A 24,223-nucleotide genomic window follows, 5' to 3' on the forward strand; every position below is an offset into this window, starting at 1 on the left:
CATGTATTTACAGAAACTTTTTATTTTTATGTGACCTATTTTGAGATTGTTTCTGTGTTTTCATCATAATTTGAACGTTTTTTTCTTCTTCTTAAAACTCCAGAAGAATTACATGTTTCCAAATGTTAATATATTAATGAATTAACATTTTTACCAAAACATATAATAAATCATAGCAAAAAACTATTTCCCTGATATCTCATAAGTATTACATGCTTGCTGGCCCACCTTCCCTCAAGTGGCTTCTTTTGGTTAGACCTTAACCTCAGAGAGAAAATTTGATCGAGACAAGAACAGCTACACTGGAATAGTAATACAAAAATGAATACTGTAAAACTGAACCTCGAATTGAGCTTTGACACTTTAATGAAGCATTGAAAATAATTACCAGTATTTACATTTTATTATTTAACTTGATGAGTATTTATTCATCAAATTATCTCATAAATCTCTTTTAAAAGCTACTTTTATAAGTATTCATTGTGTGTGGGGTCATGTGTCGTATTTGTTAACGGAGGGGAGTGGGAAAGGTGAACGGTGGATTGGTTTCTTATTGTAATATTGTGTTGTTTTTTTGTATGAATGTTTTATCGTTTCTAGTTGCGCATGGTATGACGAGTGCTTTTTTCAACAAAAAAATAAATATATATATGTTGATTTGATCACACTTCAAAGACTAATATTATGCCAGTTTGTGGCATATAAGGTTGAAAGCTACAGTGTTAGACCTTGAGTCTGGCACATTGACTTTTCATCAAAGTCTGAAATTTTATTTCAGGCAGTACACTCTGAAAAAAAGCTAAATGCATACAAAAGTAATATTTGGAGAGGTACATTCATGTGCTATGTTTCAAGCCTGCTATTCATTTGAATGTTCTTTGTAGAAATCAACCCAAAATGGAGACACAGCTGCGGGAATTCCTGATGGAGCGCAACATAGCTGACGAACTGATTAAGAAACTTGAAAATGAAAACGTAAATTACTATTTTATGTATTTGTGAAATCAAGCTCTTATATTGACCTACCGGTACACTGCTTTAAATATGGCACAAAATGTGTTAGAAGGAAATCATTTTCCAAGTACTATAGGTTTTTTCCCACCAACACTGTAGCCTTTTTTTGAGCCGGGAATCAATTTAATAAAAAAACAAAAGGACAAATTAGCTGGATATCTGAAAATTTAATTGCGATGATTTGCTATTACAAAAATATATAACAATAACTCAATTCAACTCAGTCATGTAAACATAATAACCCAAACAATCATTTAATTGAGTTACACCAACACATTTCAGAAATTAGGAGGCTTTATCAAATCGCATCTAGATTGCACTCCAAACCAAAAATAATTCCAAGTTTTGTAAGTATGAGCTAACCATGATGCTTGTTGCTAATGCTACGATAAATTAAAAATGAAGGAAAAACAGTGTTTTACCACACCAGTATATCATAAAATTTTGGGCAAATTAAAATGTAATCAAGGAAATAGCATAACATGTAAAATACACGCACATTTCATGAACATGGTGGGGCTAATTATGTAAAGGTTGTGACTTTCCAGAATATTTTGCAAAAGCTTAAACTAACATATACCATCACAATATACAGTGATCCCTTGTTTTTCGCGGGGGTTACGTTCCAAATAGAACCCGTGATAAGCAAAACCCGTGAAGTAGAAACCTTTATTTTTTTTACAATTATTATACAATGAAATTCACTATTATACATTGAAAAGAAAGAACAAACCATTTAACAGGCTAAATCAATTGTTTTTTTAAAGAATAAAAGTACTTTAGAAACGTTTTTTCAACAAATAACTTCTGTAGTGTGCTGTCAAGTAATAATTTCAATCATCGATAAGAACAGAAGGCTTTAAATTGCGGAGATTAGCCCCGCCCACCGCGACCCGAGTGGATTAAACGGAAGAAAATTTAAAATGATTATGAAAAAAATAAAAAAGTACAGTGGGACAGATAGTGACTCCGGTCTTCTTTTTCACTGCTCTTCATACTGAGCCGCTGCATCCTCTGCAGCGTTTTTTTCCTTTTGAAGCCCGCGGTGCAGCTGCAGGTGTGTTTGTTCGGGAGAGGAACATAGTGATAGGCAGTTGTTGTCGCTCTTTTTTCTTCTTTGCTAAAGATCCTTATACACCGACATGCCCCCATCGATTATGTTGGAGAACTGTAATGAACGGCTCATCAAAGATCATCTTGAGCTACTCGCCGAAGGACTTTTTAGCCAATCAGAATGCAGAACACAATGCACAATCCAAATCCGTGAAGTAGCGAAACCGTGAAAAGTAAACCGTGATATAGCAAGGGATCACTGTAACTCAATGCAATAACCATTGATGTGATGCACACCAGTCTCAATAGCCCAGATAAACCATGTGACTCTCTGATTTCTGCAACTACCCCTGGCTGCGGCCTGGTGAATGCTTAACGTCGTGGAATGCTCGATCACTGTGGAATGCTAACCCCGCCCACGTTGAGCCCGTCTTTTTCTTCGCATTTTAAAAGTTTCCATGTGCTATGTTAGGGAGTTAATAAAATTAAGACTCCAAAGCGCTGCTTTTTTGCTTGGCCTCACTGAGCCTGAGGAAGTATGTGTGTCCGACTTTTATCCTTGAACGCACTTAAAATGCATGCAGGCAATGGAGCAATGTGCATCTTGGCTGCATGTGTTGCGTGCGACCAATGTGGATTTCCATTGGTGTTTGATCGCATGTACATAAATGCAATTAACCGCCTTTAGGAACTTTTTTTTTTTTTTAATTGTTGTGTATTTCAGCTCAGTTCACACACAACTCAAGTAGTGCACAGTCTCTGTTGGCTCTCCAGCAACGGTTGTCTCTCTTGCTGCTCGGGAATATCTTTAATTTACAAACATCCTTGATTTCTGTGCAAAATGCTTCACAGTCGCTTCTAATAAAAAAATTAAAAAAACAAAAGTTTCCCTCAGTTCCATGACTCTTGTAACTCATAAGGGAACCATTTTGGAGCTCTTTCAGAATTTCCTTCTGTTCCCTTTTATTACCTTCAGACCATCAGGCAGGGAATATCTTCCTTGAAACGACAGAAAAAACACACATGACATTTGAAAATACGAAATTGTTTTGGAAAAGCGAGCAATAATCACAATAAAATAATTCATTACACAAAAAAAACCGACAGCAAAAAAAGTCAAGGACCACCTAAACTTTCCAGAGGAAATGACAGCAGACCAATCAGTGATTGCTCGTTATCTGAAAAGGTTCATAGGGGAAACCGATTCCAACATTCTTCCTCTCGTTTTACGTTTCTGCACTGGATCAGATGTTTTGGACAACTCAATAACTGTTCAGTTTGTAGAAACCTCTGAGTTCCTCCGGAGGCCACAGTCTCACACATGTGGATGTATTTTAAAACTACCGATGGGTTACCACAGCTATCCTGATTTCCGCAGCGACTTCAACAGCATACTTACCAGTGCCATGTGGGTAATGGATGTTATTTAAGCAGAAACAAATTCTAAGAACATCCAGCTGTTATATTAGTGTTTAAAGTTTGATAATGTTTTTGTTTGCCTTTTGGAAAGCAGACAATTCAGTTAATGTTTGAAGTACAGTTTTTTCCTACAGCTCTTCTAAGGATTGTTTAAGGTGGCTGTATTTTTTCCCCAGAAAAGCCAAAACCTAATTGTGGTTTGCACGAATGTGTAAAGGAAAATTTGTTATTAATTTAATAATTGTAATAATTTTATTATTTTGATGAGCACTTATGTTTACATTTTGAATGTAGGCAATTCTTTTAAACATTATTTTGCAGATTTCTTTGATTATTTACAATCTCAATAAGTGTTGTGCTTGTTTTTTTTGTATTTTGCAAACAAAAAGACAATAAACACTTATGCTATGGTTTGCACAAAGGTGTGATTATTTTTTTAATTTATTTTTTTATAACACATTTTAATATTGAGTAAACACTTAAGTTTTGGTATTTGAAACACACAATTTTGATTAATTAAATGTAGCTGCATTTGTTTTTGCAGAAATTACATTTACACTGTTACCTACAACGGATTTTTAGTGCCACCCACCCGTAACGTGGTCTGTTCACTCTCCTTCCCTCGGGATGAAGGTACAGGAGTTGAAGTGCAGGACCACCATGTTTGGTATGAATGTTTCAGATATCCTGTATACATCCTACTCCATCTATAGTTTTTTATTTAACAAAAAGTCAGTCAGCTTTATTGTCAAGTATTCTGCATACACATGACAAACAGCACATATGAAATTACTTTCTTCTTGACCCATAGTGCAAGCAGCATATAAAATAATAAAAATAAAAGCAATCTAAATTGTGAAAAAGAGCAATGAGATCGTGAAGTGACAATTCTCAGCACAAGTTTGCAACATGGAGTGGAGGGGGAAGAGGGGGTATGGCAGGGAGATAGTTGAGTTTCCTTATTGCCTGATGGAGGAAACTGTCCTTGAGTCTGCTGGTTCTGGCCTGGAGACTTGGCAGTCTCCTGATGGCAGCAGGCTGAAGTGGTTCTGGGATGGATGTGATGGATTACCTGCAGTCCTGATGGCTTTGCAGGTGAGACGAGAATGATAAATGTAGGCCAATGAGAGGGACACCGATGATCTTCTCAGCTGTTTTTACAACCTTTACCCTTTAGGCATTTAGAGCAGACGGCAAAGTAAGCATCTCATTGTACAGGGAAAACTGTTTCCTTACTTTGCATATGACAATAAACCCCTTTGAATCCTTTAAGTTTAGTCTGTCTGCTTTGCTGCTGCGTGGCATTCACTTGCTGCACTTAATGGTCACTTCAACTCTAATCTTGTAAATGTATGTAGAAACAGTAGGAAATGTAAAACTTTAAATCTTGTAATGTTTATTCATTCATTCATCTTCTAAACCTATTATGTCCCTTTCAGGGTTGTGGGGCTACCAGAGTCTATCCCGGCCACTCGTGAGCGAGGGCAGCAGACATCATGGACGTGTTGTCACTGTCGCAGGGCCACAATCATACTAATAAATACCCTCACTTTCAGACCAGGGACCATTTAGAGTAACCAATTAATCTATAAAGAATGTTTTTAGATCTCGTAATATAACTTTTTTGGAGTGGCCCTAAAGTCTGTTGTAGTTACCAAACACAAAACTTATGCATTAAAAAGAACAACTACAGATATATTTTCTACAATTAAACAACACCATTGCCAGTCTTCAATGTGATGCTGATTTGTTTTAATTTTAGTTGTAAGCAAAACATGTTTCAATACAAAATCTTAGTATGTTATCCAGTCCTTAAACACCCTCAGCCAACTCTGAACGAATATTTTCCCTCAGATTAAGATATAAATCAAGCGACTGAGACATGGTGGATGGGAACTCTAAGTGTGACTCTTGCATTGTTATTGTAAAAAGTTCGAACAAATCCATTTCACATGGGACGGAACTTAAAAACGTGCAGCTGCTTTTGCAGATGGTCAGATCGTCGTTCAGTGGAACAAGGAAGTCTTCTGCGTCCCAGAGGTGTGGAGCCATGTACATGATATTTGGTATCCCACAGGGCACATGCTGGTTCTTAGAAGGCCTTACGCGGTGTGCATTGCAGACATTCTTGATGTCATTTAGCACCTCCTGTTGTAAAAAATGAATACAAAATTTAGGAACATGGGGTACATATTATAACCAATGATCATCTTTGGTTTTCAAATTTATCTTAGATAAAAGAGTGCAGATGAAAATAAAAGAGATAGGAAAATTACATCAAATTATATTGTTGTGATGTGTTTGAGAAACAGTCACAAATTTATTAAAAAATTATTAGAATTCATTTTTCTTTTCTTTCTTTTTGTTTACCTGAATGACTGGCATGAAGCAAATCTGAGACAAAGCCTTATCCAACAAGTCTCCAGAGAAGGAGCCCTCATCCTTCAGCTCGGACAGCATCGCGATCCACTGTTCGATTCCTTCATTTCTCATCAATCCCCACCAACTTTCAATCCTCTGGTTGGCTGTACTCGCCCCTGTGATGTGACTTCTCTCTGCTGCTCTATCATCCTCGTTGTTTCTTCTGAGATACTGCTGAATGTCTCTCACCACAACATTTTCTTTTCCCAAGTCTGTTCGTGTGATCCTAGGGCATCCCTCACTGCACTCCACTGCCTCCAGGAAGTATCCCCCGATGACTTTGGGATCGCTATTGGTGAAGGCAGCCCACAGCCAGAATATTTTACGGGAGAAACCGTCAATGCAGCCATTAATGCATATTCCATATGGCTTTAACTTGTCATATGAGTCTATGTGCCACACATAGTTTGGACCTTTAGCAAAATATTGTCTTCTTCTGAGCCTTCTTCTCTGGCGAACATGACAGCCAACCGGGTCAAGAAGATAAAGAAGAATCCTCACGTCTTCTTTTCGGACTCGGATACCCCGTTGTTTACACTTCGTATACATCCACCTGTATCCGTGATCCTGTCCATCGCCTTGGAGTTGCTCAGCTATGAAATCGATGGCTTCATCCAAGTCATAACTCCGCCTTTCTAATCCCATTCCTCTCAAAAGTCGGTATAAATGTCTCTCCGAAATGATGATTCCTTGTATTGCCAGGCTCTGCAAAATGCCTTTATAATGCATTCCCATTTGGAAATACACCTTAATTAGATTATCCCTGTCCATCGTGTGACGGGGTCCCGCCGAGAAAGGATGCAGAGGAGCCAAGGTGAGGAGGATCTGTGTTTATTTCAGATCACGAGCACCACAATTGCTCCATGCAGGGCCACAACAGGTTGTCACCTCCGTCTCACTCCTTCATTCTCACTACCTGTGATGCACCCTTTTAAATGATGAGCCCCTCCCATTGGGCGTGGCTCTTCATCATCTTCCAGGTGGGACCACAGGTAGATATTTCATTCATAAAATATACACAAATACACAAAATAAAAACAGTGTGGGCCCCCTCGCCATCTGACGGTGCCACACCAAAAGGAAAATTGTGGGCAAAGTGGGATGTGAGGTGAAAAAGGGTAATATGCTAAATGCTACGTATCCCATGCACCACACATATCCCAGAATGCATCTGACCAATCACCGTGTCCCTGTAACTGAAGTGTAACAACAAGACCAATAATTGGCTGGTCGAAGTGTATGCTGGGTATTCGTGATGCATGACGGGTTATTCTATGTGTGTTATGCTAGGACCTAAAAGCTAAGTGCGGTAAGTAATTTTCATCGAGACAATAATAGATCGACCGTTCTTGCTTTTATTTTTAACCCTATTGAATGTTCACAGAGACACAGAAGTAGTGGCAGGAAGCGGCTTTTGCAGTAAGATGGACGGGTACCAGAGGATGATCATCATCATCGTGTGCATGAACGTGAATCATACCAATGGATGCTTTTGTGCTTTTTAAAATAAATAAATCTGATCTCTAAACATCCTCCGTGTGTTCATTTCAATGTAATGAGACACACACAGACAGAAATGTGAAGTTATCTGATGTAAATCTATGACGTGAATAACAGGTTAAATGATCGGCTAGTTAGCATGTAGCCTACTAGCCTTCGAATGTAAAGCGACTGACTGCTAAAGAGTATGTAAATAAAAGACAAGTCCTGAATAATAAAAGACAAGTCCTGAATATTATTATTCCTATTCGACCCTAAAATGCAATATCTGCTGGCTGTCTGTCTACGATCGGCCAGCCAGTTGCCCAAATGCCGGCATACATCGAAGAGCTCTGCGGCGGAGCTAGTAGTAGCCTAGCAGAAGCTATCGTATGACAAAGCAGCCTAGTTATCATAAATCTTTTGATATTTTTCTTATATTCATTGAGACAGTAATAAAGTGATCATTTTTGTTTTTCATGTTCCTTTTTTGAACGAATGTGGGTCACAGAGACACGGAAGTTACCACTGAAAGTGGCTTTTGCGGCCGGACGGAGATCATATCGTGTGAATGACTTATGACGTGAATAATTATTGCATTCGAACGGATTAATTATTGCGTTCGCACAAGTTAATTATTGCGTTCGCACAAGGTAATTATTTCCAGGGAACGGGATAGTATTTCGAGGGAACACAATAGTATCTTGTGGGAACGGAATAGTATTTCGTACGAACGAGATATTAATCTGTGGGAACAAGATATATTTTAATATCTTAATGTCAGGACACGGGCTCAGTACTAAAGAACAACACATTTGTAATATAATGTGGAATGACTTTTAGAATACAACAGCAATGCAAATAATTTTGCTGATTGTGAACAATGGTATCTACATTTTTTATTTCTGGAATTCATTTTTTTGTCCTAGAGTTTACTGATATCTCCTTGTCCTCTCCATCTAAATGGTCTGACTCTGGCTTTAGTTCAAGTGCAATTGCATCAACTACTCCTCTAAATGAGATCCCGAGGATAAAAATCAAGAGTTGAAGGAAAAATCAATGCAGTTTCTGCAAAAAAGGTTGCAACAAAGCTCAATCATTGTTAACATTTGTTATTTCTCGCCTAATTACAATATTTCTCTTCCCTAAGTTGATCGAAGCTGTACTTGGAATCAGTTCAGGTGGTGAAGAGGTCCATGAAGAATATGACACATCACAGACTCTTAAATATTCTACCAGATGATAACTGGTCAACATAATAGTGGCCCACATTATTGATAAACACGGGTGCCCAGTTTGTGTACACTACAAAAAAATAATAATTGAAATTGTTTAGCTATTATATTAGTAATCCTGATTGAATCTCTTCCCAAGACCTCTTGTTGTTGCAATACATTGAGTCATCAGGAAGTGGAAACGGGAGTTGGCAGGCAGATCAGCCAGGCTTTCAATGCTCAGATCGGGACAGACTCGTTCCCAGTTCCCTGTAAACACGCAGTCGGCTGGGTTTTTGCGCATGTGCGGCATGGCGACTAAGGATGTTAAAAAAATCGATTCAGCAATCTCAATAGTACATTTGCCGATACTTGTATCGATTCAAAATGCTATCAGGACAATATTTATTTAATTATTTCTGAGCATCCTTCAGTGTCTGTCTCTTGTTTTCCACTTCAACCTCCGTCCACTGGTTGGCAGCAGAGCACACAGAGCCTCTTTGAGCAGCTCTCATTGTCGGCATGCCCGTCTCGAGAGACTATGGTGTAGCTCCTTGTTGAATCTACCTGCACCGCTGGGAATTGCTGTGCATTTGGATTCTGGAATGGCAGTCCCTGCCACACTTGGTACAGGTGAAGGATGATGGCTCTTGCAGCTGCTGCTGCCGCTGCTGAACTGAAACTCTGAGCTATATTGCTGCTAGATTGCAGTGCTTTTTAGCAGGCTCAGATAAGAACGAATGAAACACTGCAGCTGCACAGTGGCCAAAATGCTATCGGCAAAGCAGGCCAAAATTCTGCAGAACCTCCAAGCAATAGATTCCAGTTTAAAAGTACTGGAGAAGCTACATTAAGCAAAATTGAAAATAAACAGCACTTTGTTAACTTAATCATACTTTTAGAACCTTATTGGATAAGGCACATTCATTCCATTTTTTTTCTTATATTGAAATATATTTTGTTGTGGAAATCAGACAATGTTGACTGTTCCCTTTCTATATTTTAATTTACCAAAATAAAAGTACTATGAATTTGCCTGGGTAAAAGCAACATATATATGAAATACAGTTGCAGAGCTTCACACTGTGATCATTAAATAACTAAAAGTGACAATTCTATTACAACGGAAGACATATTGAAATTCAGGACTAGTTTTTTCTAAGTCGTACTTTTTAAAAAAAAGAAAGAAAATGTGTTCCGGTACAATATCGGGATACGGATTGTATCGTGCGACGCATATCTGGATACCTATTGTATTGCCAGACTATTGCCGATACACACCCCTAGTGGCTGCAAGTGTGTCGTGGACTGTTGCATCTAGATCCGGGCAGCTGGCTGGCCGACAGACGGACAACCGCTGTGGTATAGGGCGTTTTACTTTACGGTCGAACAGGAATAATAATATTCGGGGCGTACTGACCTAACTAGTCTTTAATTAACATACTCGTTGGTAGTCACTTTTACCAACATGCATCACACATATCCCATAATGCAGCTTGACCAATCCGCGTGTCACTGTAACCAGGATGCATTCAAATACAACACGATAAGTGTATTTCAAAAATATTTTTTTTTGGGGAAAGAATTATTATTATTATTTTTTACCAACGTAATGTCACAGGCTCTGTATCATCATGTGTTTGAAAACAAACAAAAGCTCAATTTTTTTAATATTACTTTTCTTTACTGTAATATAATCAACTGCGTTTTGCGTAAATTATCGTAACAAAAAGTAGGGATTCTAAACACATGAGAAAGCAGTAAAAGCATACTGGGATACTATGGAGTCCCAAACTGTTCACAAATAAATAAATAAATATGACCCTCTGCAAATACACAATTATCCAATAAATCTCTCATAAATATATAAAAAGATCAGGAAATTGTGAAAAACCTGCACACAGATTTTAAATTATGTTTAATTTTGCTTTAAAAACCTGTCCATCATTTTAACACATCTTTTTAAAATATTAATTTTAAACATGTTGTATATTATTATAATTCTATAGCTTTTTTCAGAACCTCGGATTTTAAAATCAATATTATCCAAAGTAGGTTTGTTTTGTATTTCACATTGCTGATTTTCACAATGACTTGTTTATTTCATGATGAGCTGTTTCAGCAGAATAAGTCTGTCTGTCAATCAGTGAAAGTGGGTGGGATCTAAACGCACATTGGCTAATCCCCTGAAATCGACTTGTGGTCTTAGATACCCGCTCTGTGGTGTGCTAGTTAAAAAAAAGATGACATGTTTCTGCAACATCCTCACGGCTTTGCTGACATTAGAGGATCAAATAGAGACAAACGATCTGTGTGCTGCGGAAGATGCAAACATAGACGACTTTTTTTTGTAATTTGAGGGTTCGTGTGGACCACAGAGCAGCTTTCTTTAAGCGCGTCATCCACATCTTAAAGTTCCCGTTGAAATACTCCAGACTCGCGTTCTCTATGCAGGATTGCTAGATAGTTTTGCAGGCCAAAAGTCATCTGAAATCGTCAGACCCAACAAAAAAAATGCCCGATCCTTCTATGACCGCGGACCATAGGGAGTCATAAATGAAAAAGCAAAATGGTTTTTTGCATTGGAAAATGCAGGGATTATCCCAAAATCCTTTGAAAAAATGCTAAATTTCTCCTTCCCATAACTTCATTCTGTGACTCATCCGTTTTATTCTTCTGTAGTTTTCTCAACTCTTCATGTCTACCTTCTGTTTAAAAATGGGCACCAGAACACTTCTCCTCTATTGATTAGACATCCTCTGATAGTCAAAAATCATGTTTAACAGTCCAGTCAGAAATTCTGCTGCCACTTCTCTTATTACTTTCATACCTTTTCAGGTATGTTTTTCAGGAGCAACTGTATTCGTTGCAATTTTGTTGTGCTGTTGTACCAACTGTGACTGTACAATGACGATAAAGCTTTATCTTATCTTATCTTATCTTATCTTATCTTATCTTATCTTATCTTATCTTATCTTATCTTATCTTATCTTATTTATTCCCATTCTTTATCATTTTCCACCACAAGGGGGCACAATCCAATGCTTTTTCTGTGCTTTTTCCCATGCAGAGGGGTGTGTCTGACTTTAAACCAAAGCCAAATCAGTTATGTCAATCACAAATTTATTTCTAATTTAATTTTAGGAAAAAAGGAGAAACCGAGGAAGCTGATGAGTCAAACAATGAAGTTATGGGAAAGACTAGAAGAAGAGAGGCTGATCCATCCATGGTTCACGTTTCATTTCTCCACTAATAGACTTTCTTAGTTCAATGAGAGGGTGGTTGGTGTTAATGAGGAGGACAAAGGATTAGATGGAGGCAAATGATTGAGAAAAAAAGAAAAGAAAAAAAGAAAAGAAAAAAGAAAAAAAAGAAAAAGATTACCTTTATCTAAAGTTTTTTTCCATTATTATTATTATTATTATTATTATTATTAATATTATTTTTTGATGTCCTGCGGTGAAATTAAATGGTCTGACCAAAAAAAAAAAGCAAACATGTCAGTAATTTTGATATTTGGTTAATTGTTTGCACTGATGCAAAATTACATTTAAATCTGTTAAAGCTTAAAGCACTTTGTTGTCTTGATGATAATTTAAGATTTATTAAAGGTCAGAAAAACCATTAAATAGCTTCATGGCGTATGTCGCTTATTCACAACGTTCCATAAGATGTAGGACTCCATTTAATTTAGCTTAATCCTGGACAGAAAAACAGTGAAGAAAATTTTTTATATGATTGAAATCCGGGTCATGTATAAAGAGGGTAAAGTTTTAAATGGTAAGAAAGATTAGAAACATTTACTAAAAAATACTTTTATTTTACACATTTCCTGACATACTAACATTAACATTCCCTAACTGCAGTTACAGCAAACATAAAAAACATGTTTGAACAGAATCAACAGAATCAAAAGATGTATTACAGTTTAGAAAAGAGGACATTTCAGTGACTTGCAGGGTGGAGTTTTTGTTCAGGGTTGTGTCACCGTGTGGTATAGCGGCCACAGTGAAAAACGCCATGACAAAAACCTCCTGCCTTTGTAAGTCATGTGTAACATTTAAATCTATTATTTAAAAAAGCACAAACAAAAACAAACATGTAAACAAAATCCTGCATTGAAAAAGAAACATTTTACAGGTAAAAATGTATTTATCAGAGAAACATAAAATAAACAGCAGTGATGTCAGGAATATAACACCAAGTGTTATATTAAGTAAATATTAAAAAGTAAACATTTTAGTGTCAAAACATAATTTATTAGCATTTTAAGACGTAGAGTTTTCTCATTTATTTTAAAATAAAACTGTCTAATATTTGCATCTGTTTTGCTTAAGTTCGTTCTTTTATAAATTTTCTTTAAAATACATTTTCTTGTTTAAGTACAAATGTGTTTTATTTGCAGTCACTCGCTTAAAAAATAATTAAGTATAAAATATATTAATTCATTAAAGGCAGATTAACCCAAAAAGTCCAAAGGTCCCATCACGTTTTGTGGGCAGGTTTTTGTAGGACTGTTTCTCACAGTGTATCTGGGGGGGCCACAGTGATAAATGGCAATACAAAAACCTCCTCTGCTTTCAACTGAAGTCTAAAGCCTTTTTAAATTTCAAACAAATATAAAAATAAAAAGATTTCATATTTCTGGAACTCCACAGAAATTCACTATTTAACCTTTTTGTTTTACTTTATTTCTCAGTTTTTTCTTTCACTATAATAAAAAAAAAAACATTTAAGAGAACCTAGTCTTATTCTCTGTTATTAGTTTACAGTATACCACATTTATTTCTCATTCTATTTCAATTATACCATAACATTGTAGCAGAAAAATACTGAGGGATTTGTTACAGACAGAACAAAAGAAACAATTTCATGTAAACATTTTCTTAAAAGCGCTAAAGATAAAAATTATGTTTTTTTTATGTGCCATATTTGTGAGACACTTTGGGGAAAAACATTTGATGAATGTTTAAAGATCAAAATGTAAAAGTAAAGGTATCCAAGATGTGTTATAATTCTAATAAAAAAGAATCATGCAGCGATCAACAGCGTGAGGTTTTTGTAAGGGGCTGAGTCACAGTGGATACTATGGGAACCACAGTGATCCATGCAATGACAAAAACCTACATTCCCCAAAAAAGGACATTCTTTGTATAAAACTACACATAATGACACTAATAGGATTCACAAAAATGTTTATCATAAAGAAGAAGAAACCTGTGTAATAATATCAAATAGATAAATAAAATAAAAATAAATAATATTTTTGGAAGTATTAAGAAAATCAGCTGTATGTGTTTGTATTTTTAAATAAACTATAGATGATTTTTTTTACCAAAGTTTTACAGTAAAAATTTTAACAATTTTATAGTGAAAACAAAGAACAAATATTAGAAAAAAAACTAAAAATGTAAATGTTTGCCTGTTCTGCTTATCAGAAAACCTGGATGAGGTTTTTGTTAGAGCATGTGTCACTGTGGATGGGATGGCAACCACAGTGTGAAATGGTAATACAAAAACCTAAGCTGAGCTGAAAACCCAAACACTTATTCTGAAAAACAGAACCAGTTAGAGAATTACCTGAACATTGAAATAGAATGACATTTGTGCAGATCACATGTTTAAATGATTACTAAAAGTCGCAGGTTTAAGATTTTTGTTTAGTTTTGATGGAAAAGCTCACATAAAATAAAAACTCAATGCCAACTATTTCCTTCAATAGTAGATAAATAAAATAGCTTCACTTTAGATGTACTGTTCAGCTTTTATTACAAAGGGACCACAGGTTCAGATGTTGAAGAGCACAATTGTACATTTTTGTAAGTATTCTGCTGTAATTTCAAACAGAAGCAACATCCAAGAAAATATCAATTTTACTTTTTATTCAACTATTGACGTAAAACTATTTTAAAATAATTTTACTGACTTTTATTTTTTTATGTCTATCAGATATAAATAATATTTCAGTTTATTCCAATTTACTGACAATTTACTTTAGGTCCCTTTGGAAGAGGTAAAAAATAATTGGAAATTAAAAATACTGAATAATATGTTTCAAGAAACAGTTTTATAGGAATAATATTTTGAAAAAGAAATAAACAAACAATTAACAAAAGAAAAAAAAATACAGATATGTTTTTGTATGACCATTAATGACTGTGTTGGGTCTGCCCTAAGATTAAATCAAACATCAAGGCCATGTCTTCAAAAAAACCAGGAGCCCAAACTCATCACAGGCTTTCGGAAAGATTTTTAAATGACTAAAACATTATGCAATGTGTTAAAAAAAAAGTCTGGTCATGTTTATATCCTCTGGACAAACAGTTGACTAACTTATCTTTGTTATTTTTTTCTCTATTGTCCCAAAAACATGTATTTGGTTTAATATTGTGAGGGAAAATGTCACTTTTTTCTTACCCTCATACAAATGTGACAAAAATATTATACGACAAATAAACTTTCAAAGTCTTTTCATAAAATGTATGTACAGTTTTTCAAATATTACCTTATAGATCTCAACTCTGTATAACATAAATAATGTAACAAACAGGAAGACCACAAAAACAGATGTTTCCTCATCCTGTTAAGAAACTGAATTTTTGGACTGAAAGACAGAAGCTCAAAAAGAAACGAGTGACAATATTGCACATCAATATATACATAACATACTTTTTAATGGGTTTAACCAATTTCAACTACAACAAAACTTGTTGTAGTTTAGCTTAGTAGCATTTTTTAACACAGCAAGATGAATACACAAAAAAGAACAACACCAGATTAAAAATGTAATAATAATAATAATAAATTGGATTTATCAGCACTTGTTCAGATGCTTAAAGCGCTTACAATGTATCTCCATTATTCACACTCATTCATACTTGGTGATGGTAAACTGCTGATGTAGCCACAGCTGCCCTGGGACAGACTGACAGGAGGGTGGCTGCCATTATGCGCCTATGGCCCCTCTGACCATCACTAGCCACGGTTACATGGGCAGAATATCTTGATCGGATCAATGGTCGGGTTAAAATTCACCTGTGCACATGGGATCAGAAAACCTTTTTCCGATTAGAACAAACGTTCCCATGGCTCACACTTTCGGTCGGAATGAATCATTTGGGCATGCGCAGTAGTATTAAAACTCCCGGATAAGGAAATAGGTCCCGTTCAAAACAAACAGCTGCCACAGAAATTTATTTTATGCAGCAGCTCGGTAATATACGAGACGATCTTCCAAACATGCTTTTAATAATGTCATGAATAGTATGAAGCGCCTGTTCGCTTATCGTTTTATTTCATCCGTGTGGACAGTGCTTTTTATTGTGGAAGAACAGAGCTGGAAGCAGCTGGTCGGTCCCGTATGCGCTCCAAAGCGTTCTCTCAACGTAACACCATCTATGCATGATGTAAACCAGAGCAGTAGTGACACACGATCGGAATGACCGTTTACATGCTCCACGATCGGATAAACGATCGGTATAACCCACCTATCTCGATTGGAAAGAAATTTTGATCCGAACGAGTCTGACCGGGGCAGAGTATGCCGAATGGCGCATTTACATGACGCATTTTCTTTCCGATCAGGCGTTCTTTCCGATTACTTTTGCCCATGGAAACGCGGCTACTGGGACATTCATACACATTTACACACCAGTGGAGCAACGCTGGAGGCAGGAGGGTGAAGTGTCTTGTTAAAAAAAAAAATGAAAATTGACTGGGAATAGCGAGGATCGAACCACCGATCCTTTGATCATTGACGAGCCTGCTCAACCACATGAGGAACTGCCTCCCCCTACTACAATGTACTAATAGTAACAGCATTGGTAAAGGAAATAATATCTATACATTTCTGTGTCCATTGCCTAACAAGTTATTGTAGTAACACAAAAAGAGAAAACATTTAACTTTATGTAAAAGTACATGCTTAGATTTCCAACATATAATTAAAGCTGTCAAATGTGTGTTTAACTCCTAGACAACCAGGTGAATCTATTGAGTGCCACACTGTGGTTTGGAAGTCAGACGAGGAAGTCAGACGTGGAAGTCAGACACATCACGAGTTCAAAAATCGGACCTTTTGCAGTCAGCAATCTCGCTATGCTTGACCCCGGTGGTGGAACTCATTACACTGGGCAGCAGAGCTTACACATCTCCTTATTTTTTAGAAAAGTCATGCTCAGTGGTAACATGACCAGACCCAAACGCTGAAACCCAAAACGACAGACACTGGAAGTGGTGAGAATGGATTTAATCTTTGACAAGACTTAACTAGCTTGGAGCCTAGTGGCGAAGAAGTCACCAGAGCAGTAGAGGACAGATGCAGAGGAGGATTTTCGGAGCCGAGCTGGAGCGGCGTCTAGGAGGTAACAGGAGCTTGATTTGCGAGGAACGGGCTTAATGGCAGAATGCAGTTAGAGCACTGGAATTTCAAGGAGACTTGAGGTTGATGGACTTGTGGCTGGACACAGGTCGGCGTGAATGGATGGGAGAATTCTCTAGGCAGATTGAAAGCTTGGATCAGGCAAGAGCAGGGAATAAACAAGAGCGTGAATAATCAAAACGAGAGCTTAGGGAAGACCAAGTAAGCACCATAGAGGGCAAACGAACTGGCTAAGAGTACTGGTCCAGAGTCATCTTAAATATAGGTGCAGGTGATGAGGTGAATGCCGACAGCTGGGTCCAATCAAGGATGAAGTGGAGAAGGGCGGGGGGGCAGGAGAGGTTTCCCGGGGGTAGTATGACACCCTAATTTTATTCTTGTTGTTATTTTTCTCTCGAGTTAATGCGGGTCACAGCCCTTCAAACAGGGTCACAGAGAGGGAAACAAAACAGAAGGGGCCATCATTCAGACACAGCCCCCCCTGCAGGAGTAAACCTCACTCAGACATGGAGACGTGATTACCAACGCTTTTATAGAACTCTTCAAAAGGAATAAATTTGATATCTAAATATCATCCATGTCTTTCATGCAATGTGAATGAATCACACAGACACCGTTCCATATAGCCATCAGGCTGAAAACATTTGACACTAGCTCCTCCCACACGTGTCTGGGGCGTCAAGCTATTATCACAGTTTTGGACTGGCGTTGAGTAGTGAATATGTCGCGCGGTAAAAGAGAGGCGGGTGACGTGAACGTGAACGTAACATTAGAGTATATTTTAGAGCAGAATCCAAATTCTTCCACTACCCCTATGGCTTCACCTTACCCCTAGACATAGCCCACCAAACAGAGAGTTATAGAAAAAGAGTGTCTTTAAATCTGGACGTTACTCCCACTCGATGACGTCAACGATAGTTGCTGGTCGACTATGCTAGATCGGAGCTGCTTGCACTCAGAAATACATAATTAAATCCTTCCTTCACTTTCGGCTTGTCGCATCAGGGGTCGCCACAGCGAATAAGCCACTACACCGCAGAAGATTCGCATGGTAATCTTGGCAATGTTTTACGCCGGATGCCATTCCCGACGCAACCCTCTCAAATCAACCGGGCTTGGGACCGGCACGAGCTAAACCGGCTCCCAGAAATACTGTTATATCCCACCCAGAGGGAGGGAGAAAATAGGTAACATAAGGAAATAATATTAAGCCGGTAAGGGTTGAATGGCTGTCAGTGCGGCCGTTTATTTTAAATGAGAGCTGCAAAAGTAAAGAAGGTAACAAACTTAAAGGCTCAGGCACTAATGCATTAAATAGCCAAAAGAAAACTTAACTAGATGGACATCACTAACATACAAAACATAGTCCAAAAACACAGATCACAACCAGAGGGAGGGAGAAAATAGGTAACATAAGGAAATAATATTAAGCCGGTAAGGGTTGAATGGCTGTCAGTGCGGCCGTTTATTTTAAATGAGAGCTGCAAAAGTAAAGAAGGTAACAAACTTAAAGGCTCAGGCACTAATGCATTAAATAGCCAAAAGAAAACTTAACTAGATGGACATCACTAACATACAAAACATAGTCCAAAAACACAGATCACAACCAGAGGGAGGGAGAAAATAGGTAACATAAGGAAATAATATTAAGCCGGTAAGGGTTGAATGGCTGTCAGTGCGGCCGTTTATTTTAAATGAGAGCTGCAAAAGTAAAGAAGGTAACAAACTTAAAGGCTCAGGCACTAATGCATTAAATAGCCAAAAGAAAACTTAACTAGATGGACATCACTAACATACAAAACATAGTCCAAAAACACAGATCACAACCAGAGGGGAAAACCAGGCCGTTTCCAACAGTCTCTAACCCCAAGTCCAACAACAGGGATCAGCTGATCAAACAGATTCCTCCAATGAATTCAGCTGCCCAGTGGATCATAGGCTTCTCCAGGCTTTTATGCTTCCCGCCCAGCCTGGTGATTGGAGGAGGGAAAAAGCTGCAATCATCTCCTGCAGGAGGTGAAGTCAACTGATGTGGTGGAGGCTTCTGCAAAAGACACACAACCACACACACAACACACACATACACACAACACACACATACACACACCAAAAGGCCTGGGGCCGTAACAAATACATAACTAAATAAGTTTTATAATTGTAAAAAGCCATGCTAAAACTGGCCCAAATCATGACTCCACCACCTCCTTGCTGTCTTAGCAGCATCGTTGGGACATAGTGGCCATCCCCCAACCACCCAATACTTCATCCATCTGGACCATCCAGGGTTCCACAGCACTCATCAGTTAGCAAGACTGTTTGAGAATGAGTCTTCATTTACGTCTGGGTCCACTCCAGCTGTTTCTGCTTGTAACTGTTGTTTAGGGAAGGCAAATAGAAGGTTTATGTATAACTGCAAGCCTTTGGAGGATCCTAAACCTTGATGTTGGTGGGACTCCAGAGACACCAGCAGCTTCAAATATGTGCTTGCTGTTTTGTAATGGTATTGTAGCATCTGCTCTCTTAATGGGATGCATTTGTCTGACTGAAACCTTCCTCAGCCTTCCTTTATCTGCATCAACTTGTATCAAATCCACTTCTTGTGAAAAATTATTAACGTAAAAAATAGCAAGATTTAAGTATTGGGCTGCACGGTGGAGCAGTGGTTTGCGCTCTTCCCTCACAGCAAGAAGGCCCCCGGTTCAAGTCCCGGCTGGGGGACATGAAACATCAATGGGGGACCTTTCTGTGTGGAGTTTGCATGTTCTCCCCATGTATGCGTGGGTTTTCTCCGGGATCTCCAGCTTCCTCCCACCGTCCAAAACATGCTCATAGGTTGATTGACAACTCTAAATTGTCCATAGGTGTGAGCATGAGAGTGAATGGATGTGTGATTGAGGATATTCTACCCTGCGACAGACTGGCGACCAGTCCAGGGCATCCCTTGCCTACGCCCAAGTGGCCGGGATAGGCTCTGGCAACCCCGTGACCCTGAAAGGGAAAAACAATAAAGAAGATGAATGAAAAAAAAAAAAAAAGGATTTAAGTACTATTAATTTGGACTTCATGAAGCAATGGTCCTCTAGTCTATAGTTCATGTCTCCATATTGTCTATCAATTTCTGATATCCCAATGGTATGGTATCCCAATTATGGATACCATAATTGGGCATTGTTACTTATACCATGGTCCAGGTAAATACTCAATTCTGATTGGCTGCTGGGTGTGGATTAAAAAGTGATACACCACAGGGATAATACACACCTAAAAGAGAAGTTCCGGTCACATAGCTTAAATTTTCAATATCACTGTGCTGGATTCTTTAAAACAAACCTTGACACACCTCACAGCCTAACAAGAAGTCTGCCTTGTGTGAAAAAAGCAATCATTCAAAACATTCTGAAGAGAACAATTTGAAAGGTTCTGAAAAAAAGTTCTGAAAAGCCCAATAACTCATAAAACCCAGACGCAAAATTGATTTGATTGAATATTTTAGGAAAGATTAAGGAAGAGCTGGAGTCATGAAAATGCGGCACACCAAGTATCAAACAGTCCTCTTTTTGAGAAAAACTATTTAAGCTTAAAAAGACAAAAAGATTAAAGTACCAAATAATTAATCGGACAGTTCAGATCTCCATTTTATTTTCTTGTGGGACATTATCTCTTATAGTAAGGAGAGCTGGAAAACAGGCAGGGGTGGAGATCTCTATGTTTGGGACAATTGACTGCATCTGATTTTGTTGCCAAACTTTGGAGTTTTTTGCACAAGTGAACGACCCTGGGAGCATTTCAGGCAGGCAACTCGAGCAGTGCGTTTACCTGGTTACTCCTCCCTGCGGGCGGTTCAGTCTAATCAACGCAACTATTCAGCTTCCTACTTAAGTTCCAGGTGCGGTCCAATCCTCTTCTTCCATTTCCGCGAGCTCTGCATTCGTCACCGCACCCTCCTCCCCGACTTCCATCTGTGAGCTCCATTAGGGGTAGTTTAATACCCAAAGTTTTCTATAGAGTTCTTTTTATTTATCTGAACAGAGCCTAATGTCAAACTAAAAGAAATATGGAAAAAAATATTCTTTACTGCATGAGTTGTCTTTCTGAAATAGAAAAATTACCATCATTAGAGAAAGTAAGACTGTTCTTAGGCTTCGTTCACACTGCAGGCTGAAACGACACAATTCCGATTTGTTTTGCCCCTATGCGACCTGTATCTGATCTTTTCTTGAGAGTCTGAACGACACAGATCAGATCTTTTCAAATGTGACCCAGTCCACTTGGGTATGTGGTCCTGAATCCGATACGTATCAGATCTTTTGAAATGCAACCTCCGTCTAAACGGCCAGGCCACGTTTCCTACCCCTATGTCATTGATACGCTACAAATGACATAATTATGCATTGAAGTAGGCAGGAACAAGAAAATAAACATTAACCATGGTGGACAATGCTGCTGAGACCAGTCAGTGGAAGGGAAGCAAGGTCACCAATTTGATTAACATTTGGGGTGACAGCTCTATTCAGGCCAAACTCGAGGGCTAATATCGCAACCGGCCGGTTTTGAAAAGAATTCCAGCGAAATGGCTGAGCGTGGTGTTGAACCTTTCCAGCGATTACTTTGTTTCCTTACTGACCGTGGTCAGAAGCGCGTGGAACAGGAGGCGGATTCTCCTTCGGGGTTCACTTCCCTGTTCGGACCCACAGATTCTCCAGAGCGGGTTAATAAAGAGTCAATGGCATTTATTCTGGGGGAAACCTTCTTTTATTATCATTCTCCTTCCTATAACACACAACATGAATGCGCACCCCCACTTCTGGGTCAATTCAAAAGTTTGCATTTAATTGGAAATTTGAACGGCCTTGTAATAAAATCTCATTTGTAAAAAAAATTGGAACTGAGCATTAAGCCCTGCAGTGTGAACGTAGCCTTAGAAAAGCATCTAAAGCAGTGATCAATTGTGTTGGGGGGACAGACCAATTAACACCGACTGTTCTTCATATCATAGTTCGGATATTTTTTTGCTCAATAGTTCTGCACAGACGTTACAGCATGATATTAACTATATCAGGTCTATCTGGTGTGAGTCCACACTGAAGGAAGTAGAGTTGACAGTGAGACCCACAAAGAGGAAGTGTGCTCCAACTGTTACCATGGAGATCTAATTTTATGTGACTGAGACAGGAAAGACAGTTCTCAAGGGATTAGGGTATAAAATAGAAGCATGTGGACATTTTTCGCAGTAAACATTTTTATTTTCATTGATGTTAAGAAACTTAATATTTTATCATCCAAATGTAGAATTAAACTGTGACAGCTATATTGACTATTGAGGGACACAAGTTACATAAGTTCTGGTAAGACATCATTTAGAATATTTAGTTTTCAAAAATGTATTTATTAATAAATGTATGTATTTGTATGTTCAATTTACTGCAATAACAAAATTAAGATATCCAGTTTAATATTGGTGATGGTTTAATGTTTTCTGTCAAAGTATTATCATTAACTGTAAGACAAAGGTGTGAGAGACATTTTTGTACAGAAGTGCTGTTGAAATTTATCACTGTGACCATTACTTTGACTACTGGGGAAAAGGAACAACGGTGACTGTAACACCAGGTAAAAATCAAAGATTTGATCCTAATTTTGAATTTGTGACTTTTTAACTTTGTATTTTAGAACATTTAGGACTCAGATGGCACAAGAATTAGTTTAAAAAAACTGTAGATCTCAAGTATTACTGATCAAGTCTGATAGAATCTGTCAAAACAGGTATACATTTTTCTTAAAACTATGAATTTAACCTTGTTAAAAGACATCTTCTGGACAATATTGGTATCATTGATGATTAGAAGTTTTTGTATGTCAGATATGTTGGGATGTTACACTGTGACAATGCTTTTGACTACTGGGGTAAAGGCACAACAGTCACGGTTACTTCAGGTAAAAAACAATTATTTTCTACTGATCAGATTGAAATTGAAAAACTGCATTTAACTTTTTCTTAATAACAGTTAATTTTTGTACTAAACTACTAACTGGTCAATGATAGACCTGAACAATAATGTGTCTTGGGTCTGTAGAAAGCTGAACAGGTTTTAGCATGGAGTAGTTGATAGTTTGTTTTACTGTGACTACGCTTTTGACTACTGGGGTAAAGGCACCACGGTCACCGTCACTTCAGGTAAGACCAATAATCATTTATGATTTAACATTAGTAGTTTAACAATATTTTGTTTTTAAATGTTTGTCTCCACAAACAACTGGCTGTCAATAGGTCAAAAATATATTTTTATTACTTAAACATTTGTGGACATTTACAGTTTTCTTCTGTATCAAAGATAAATATTTAACAGGTTTAATTTGGCTTTGAATTCTCTACAAATCAAAGTTTCCAAAGAGAAAATCAGGAAAACATAGCAAAGAGGTTTTTGTTGGGGAAGTCACAGACTTGTTTTACTGTGATAACTGGGCTTTTGACTATTGGGGAAAAGGCACAACGGTGACGGTTTCTGCAGGTAAGATGTTTCTGTTTTCTTTAGAATGTGGATAAGGATTAATTTAAATTGTAAAAGTTATTTTTATGATTTGTTCTAAAGCTTGTAAATATTTCAATTTTTAGAGAATGTTTTTGCCTAAAATCGAATTTAGTGATGTTTTTAAAGTGTTTAAAAGTTTACTTTAAAAACAGTAGCAAAGAAAATGAGAATGAATCGTAGTCAGAATGAGTTTTTATACTAAGAGTCCAGTAGATTCAGCACTGTGTAGCTGGTATGCTTTTGACTATTGGGGAAAAGGCACAGTGGTAACAGTGACACCAGGTAAGACCTTTTCTTTTTAAAAAATATAAAACATTATGTACTTTAAAAATTTAAACTCAAATTGTGTTAAATTGCCAGTTTTTCCCCCAGAACAAACTCTTTCTTTACTGTGATTTCAAATATAGATCAATTTACATTGGTATAAAAGTTTAATTAAGATCCAAAACAATATTTTACTGTTGATTTGAATTGTTTAGATTTAAATTTTTAGAATAATGATAGTTTAGTCTTAAAGAAACTATTCAGTCATCATTGGTAGTGACCTTTTTTACACTGAGAGTCAAGCAGATTGAGCACTGTGTTACTACGGAGCTTTTGACTATTGGGGAAAAGGTACAATGGTGACTGTTTCTTCAGGTAAGATCTATTTAAAATGTGCTGCCAGCCCAATATTACATTTTAAAAGTCTGATTTATTTAATTATGTATATT

General features: G+C 37.5%; 1 protein-coding gene across 2 annotated transcripts in view; it reads left to right on the forward strand.

Moving 5' to 3' along the window:
• LOC101175656 (immunoglobulin mu heavy chain-like) overlaps nt 1–24,223 on the forward strand; it is a 40,491-nt gene that overhangs the window by 12,942 nt on the left and 3,326 nt on the right. The window contains exons 3-4 of one of the 2 annotated variants that reach the window (XM_023957660.1): nt 11,669–11,676; nt 22,864–22,914. In XM_023957660.1, coding sequence (XP_023813428.1) covers nt 11,669–11,676; nt 22,864–22,914 — 59 coding nt within the window. Of the gene's footprint in view, nt 1–11,668; nt 11,677–22,863; nt 22,915–23,736; nt 23,793–24,223 lie in introns of both variants that reach the window. The other variant, XM_023957659.1, reaches the window with a different exon arrangement.

The sequence above is a fragment of the Oryzias latipes genome, chromosome 8, assembly GCF_002234675.1.
Source record: "Oryzias latipes chromosome 8, ASM223467v1".
Classification (NCBI taxonomy): domain Eukaryota; kingdom Metazoa; phylum Chordata; class Actinopteri; order Beloniformes; family Adrianichthyidae; genus Oryzias; species Oryzias latipes.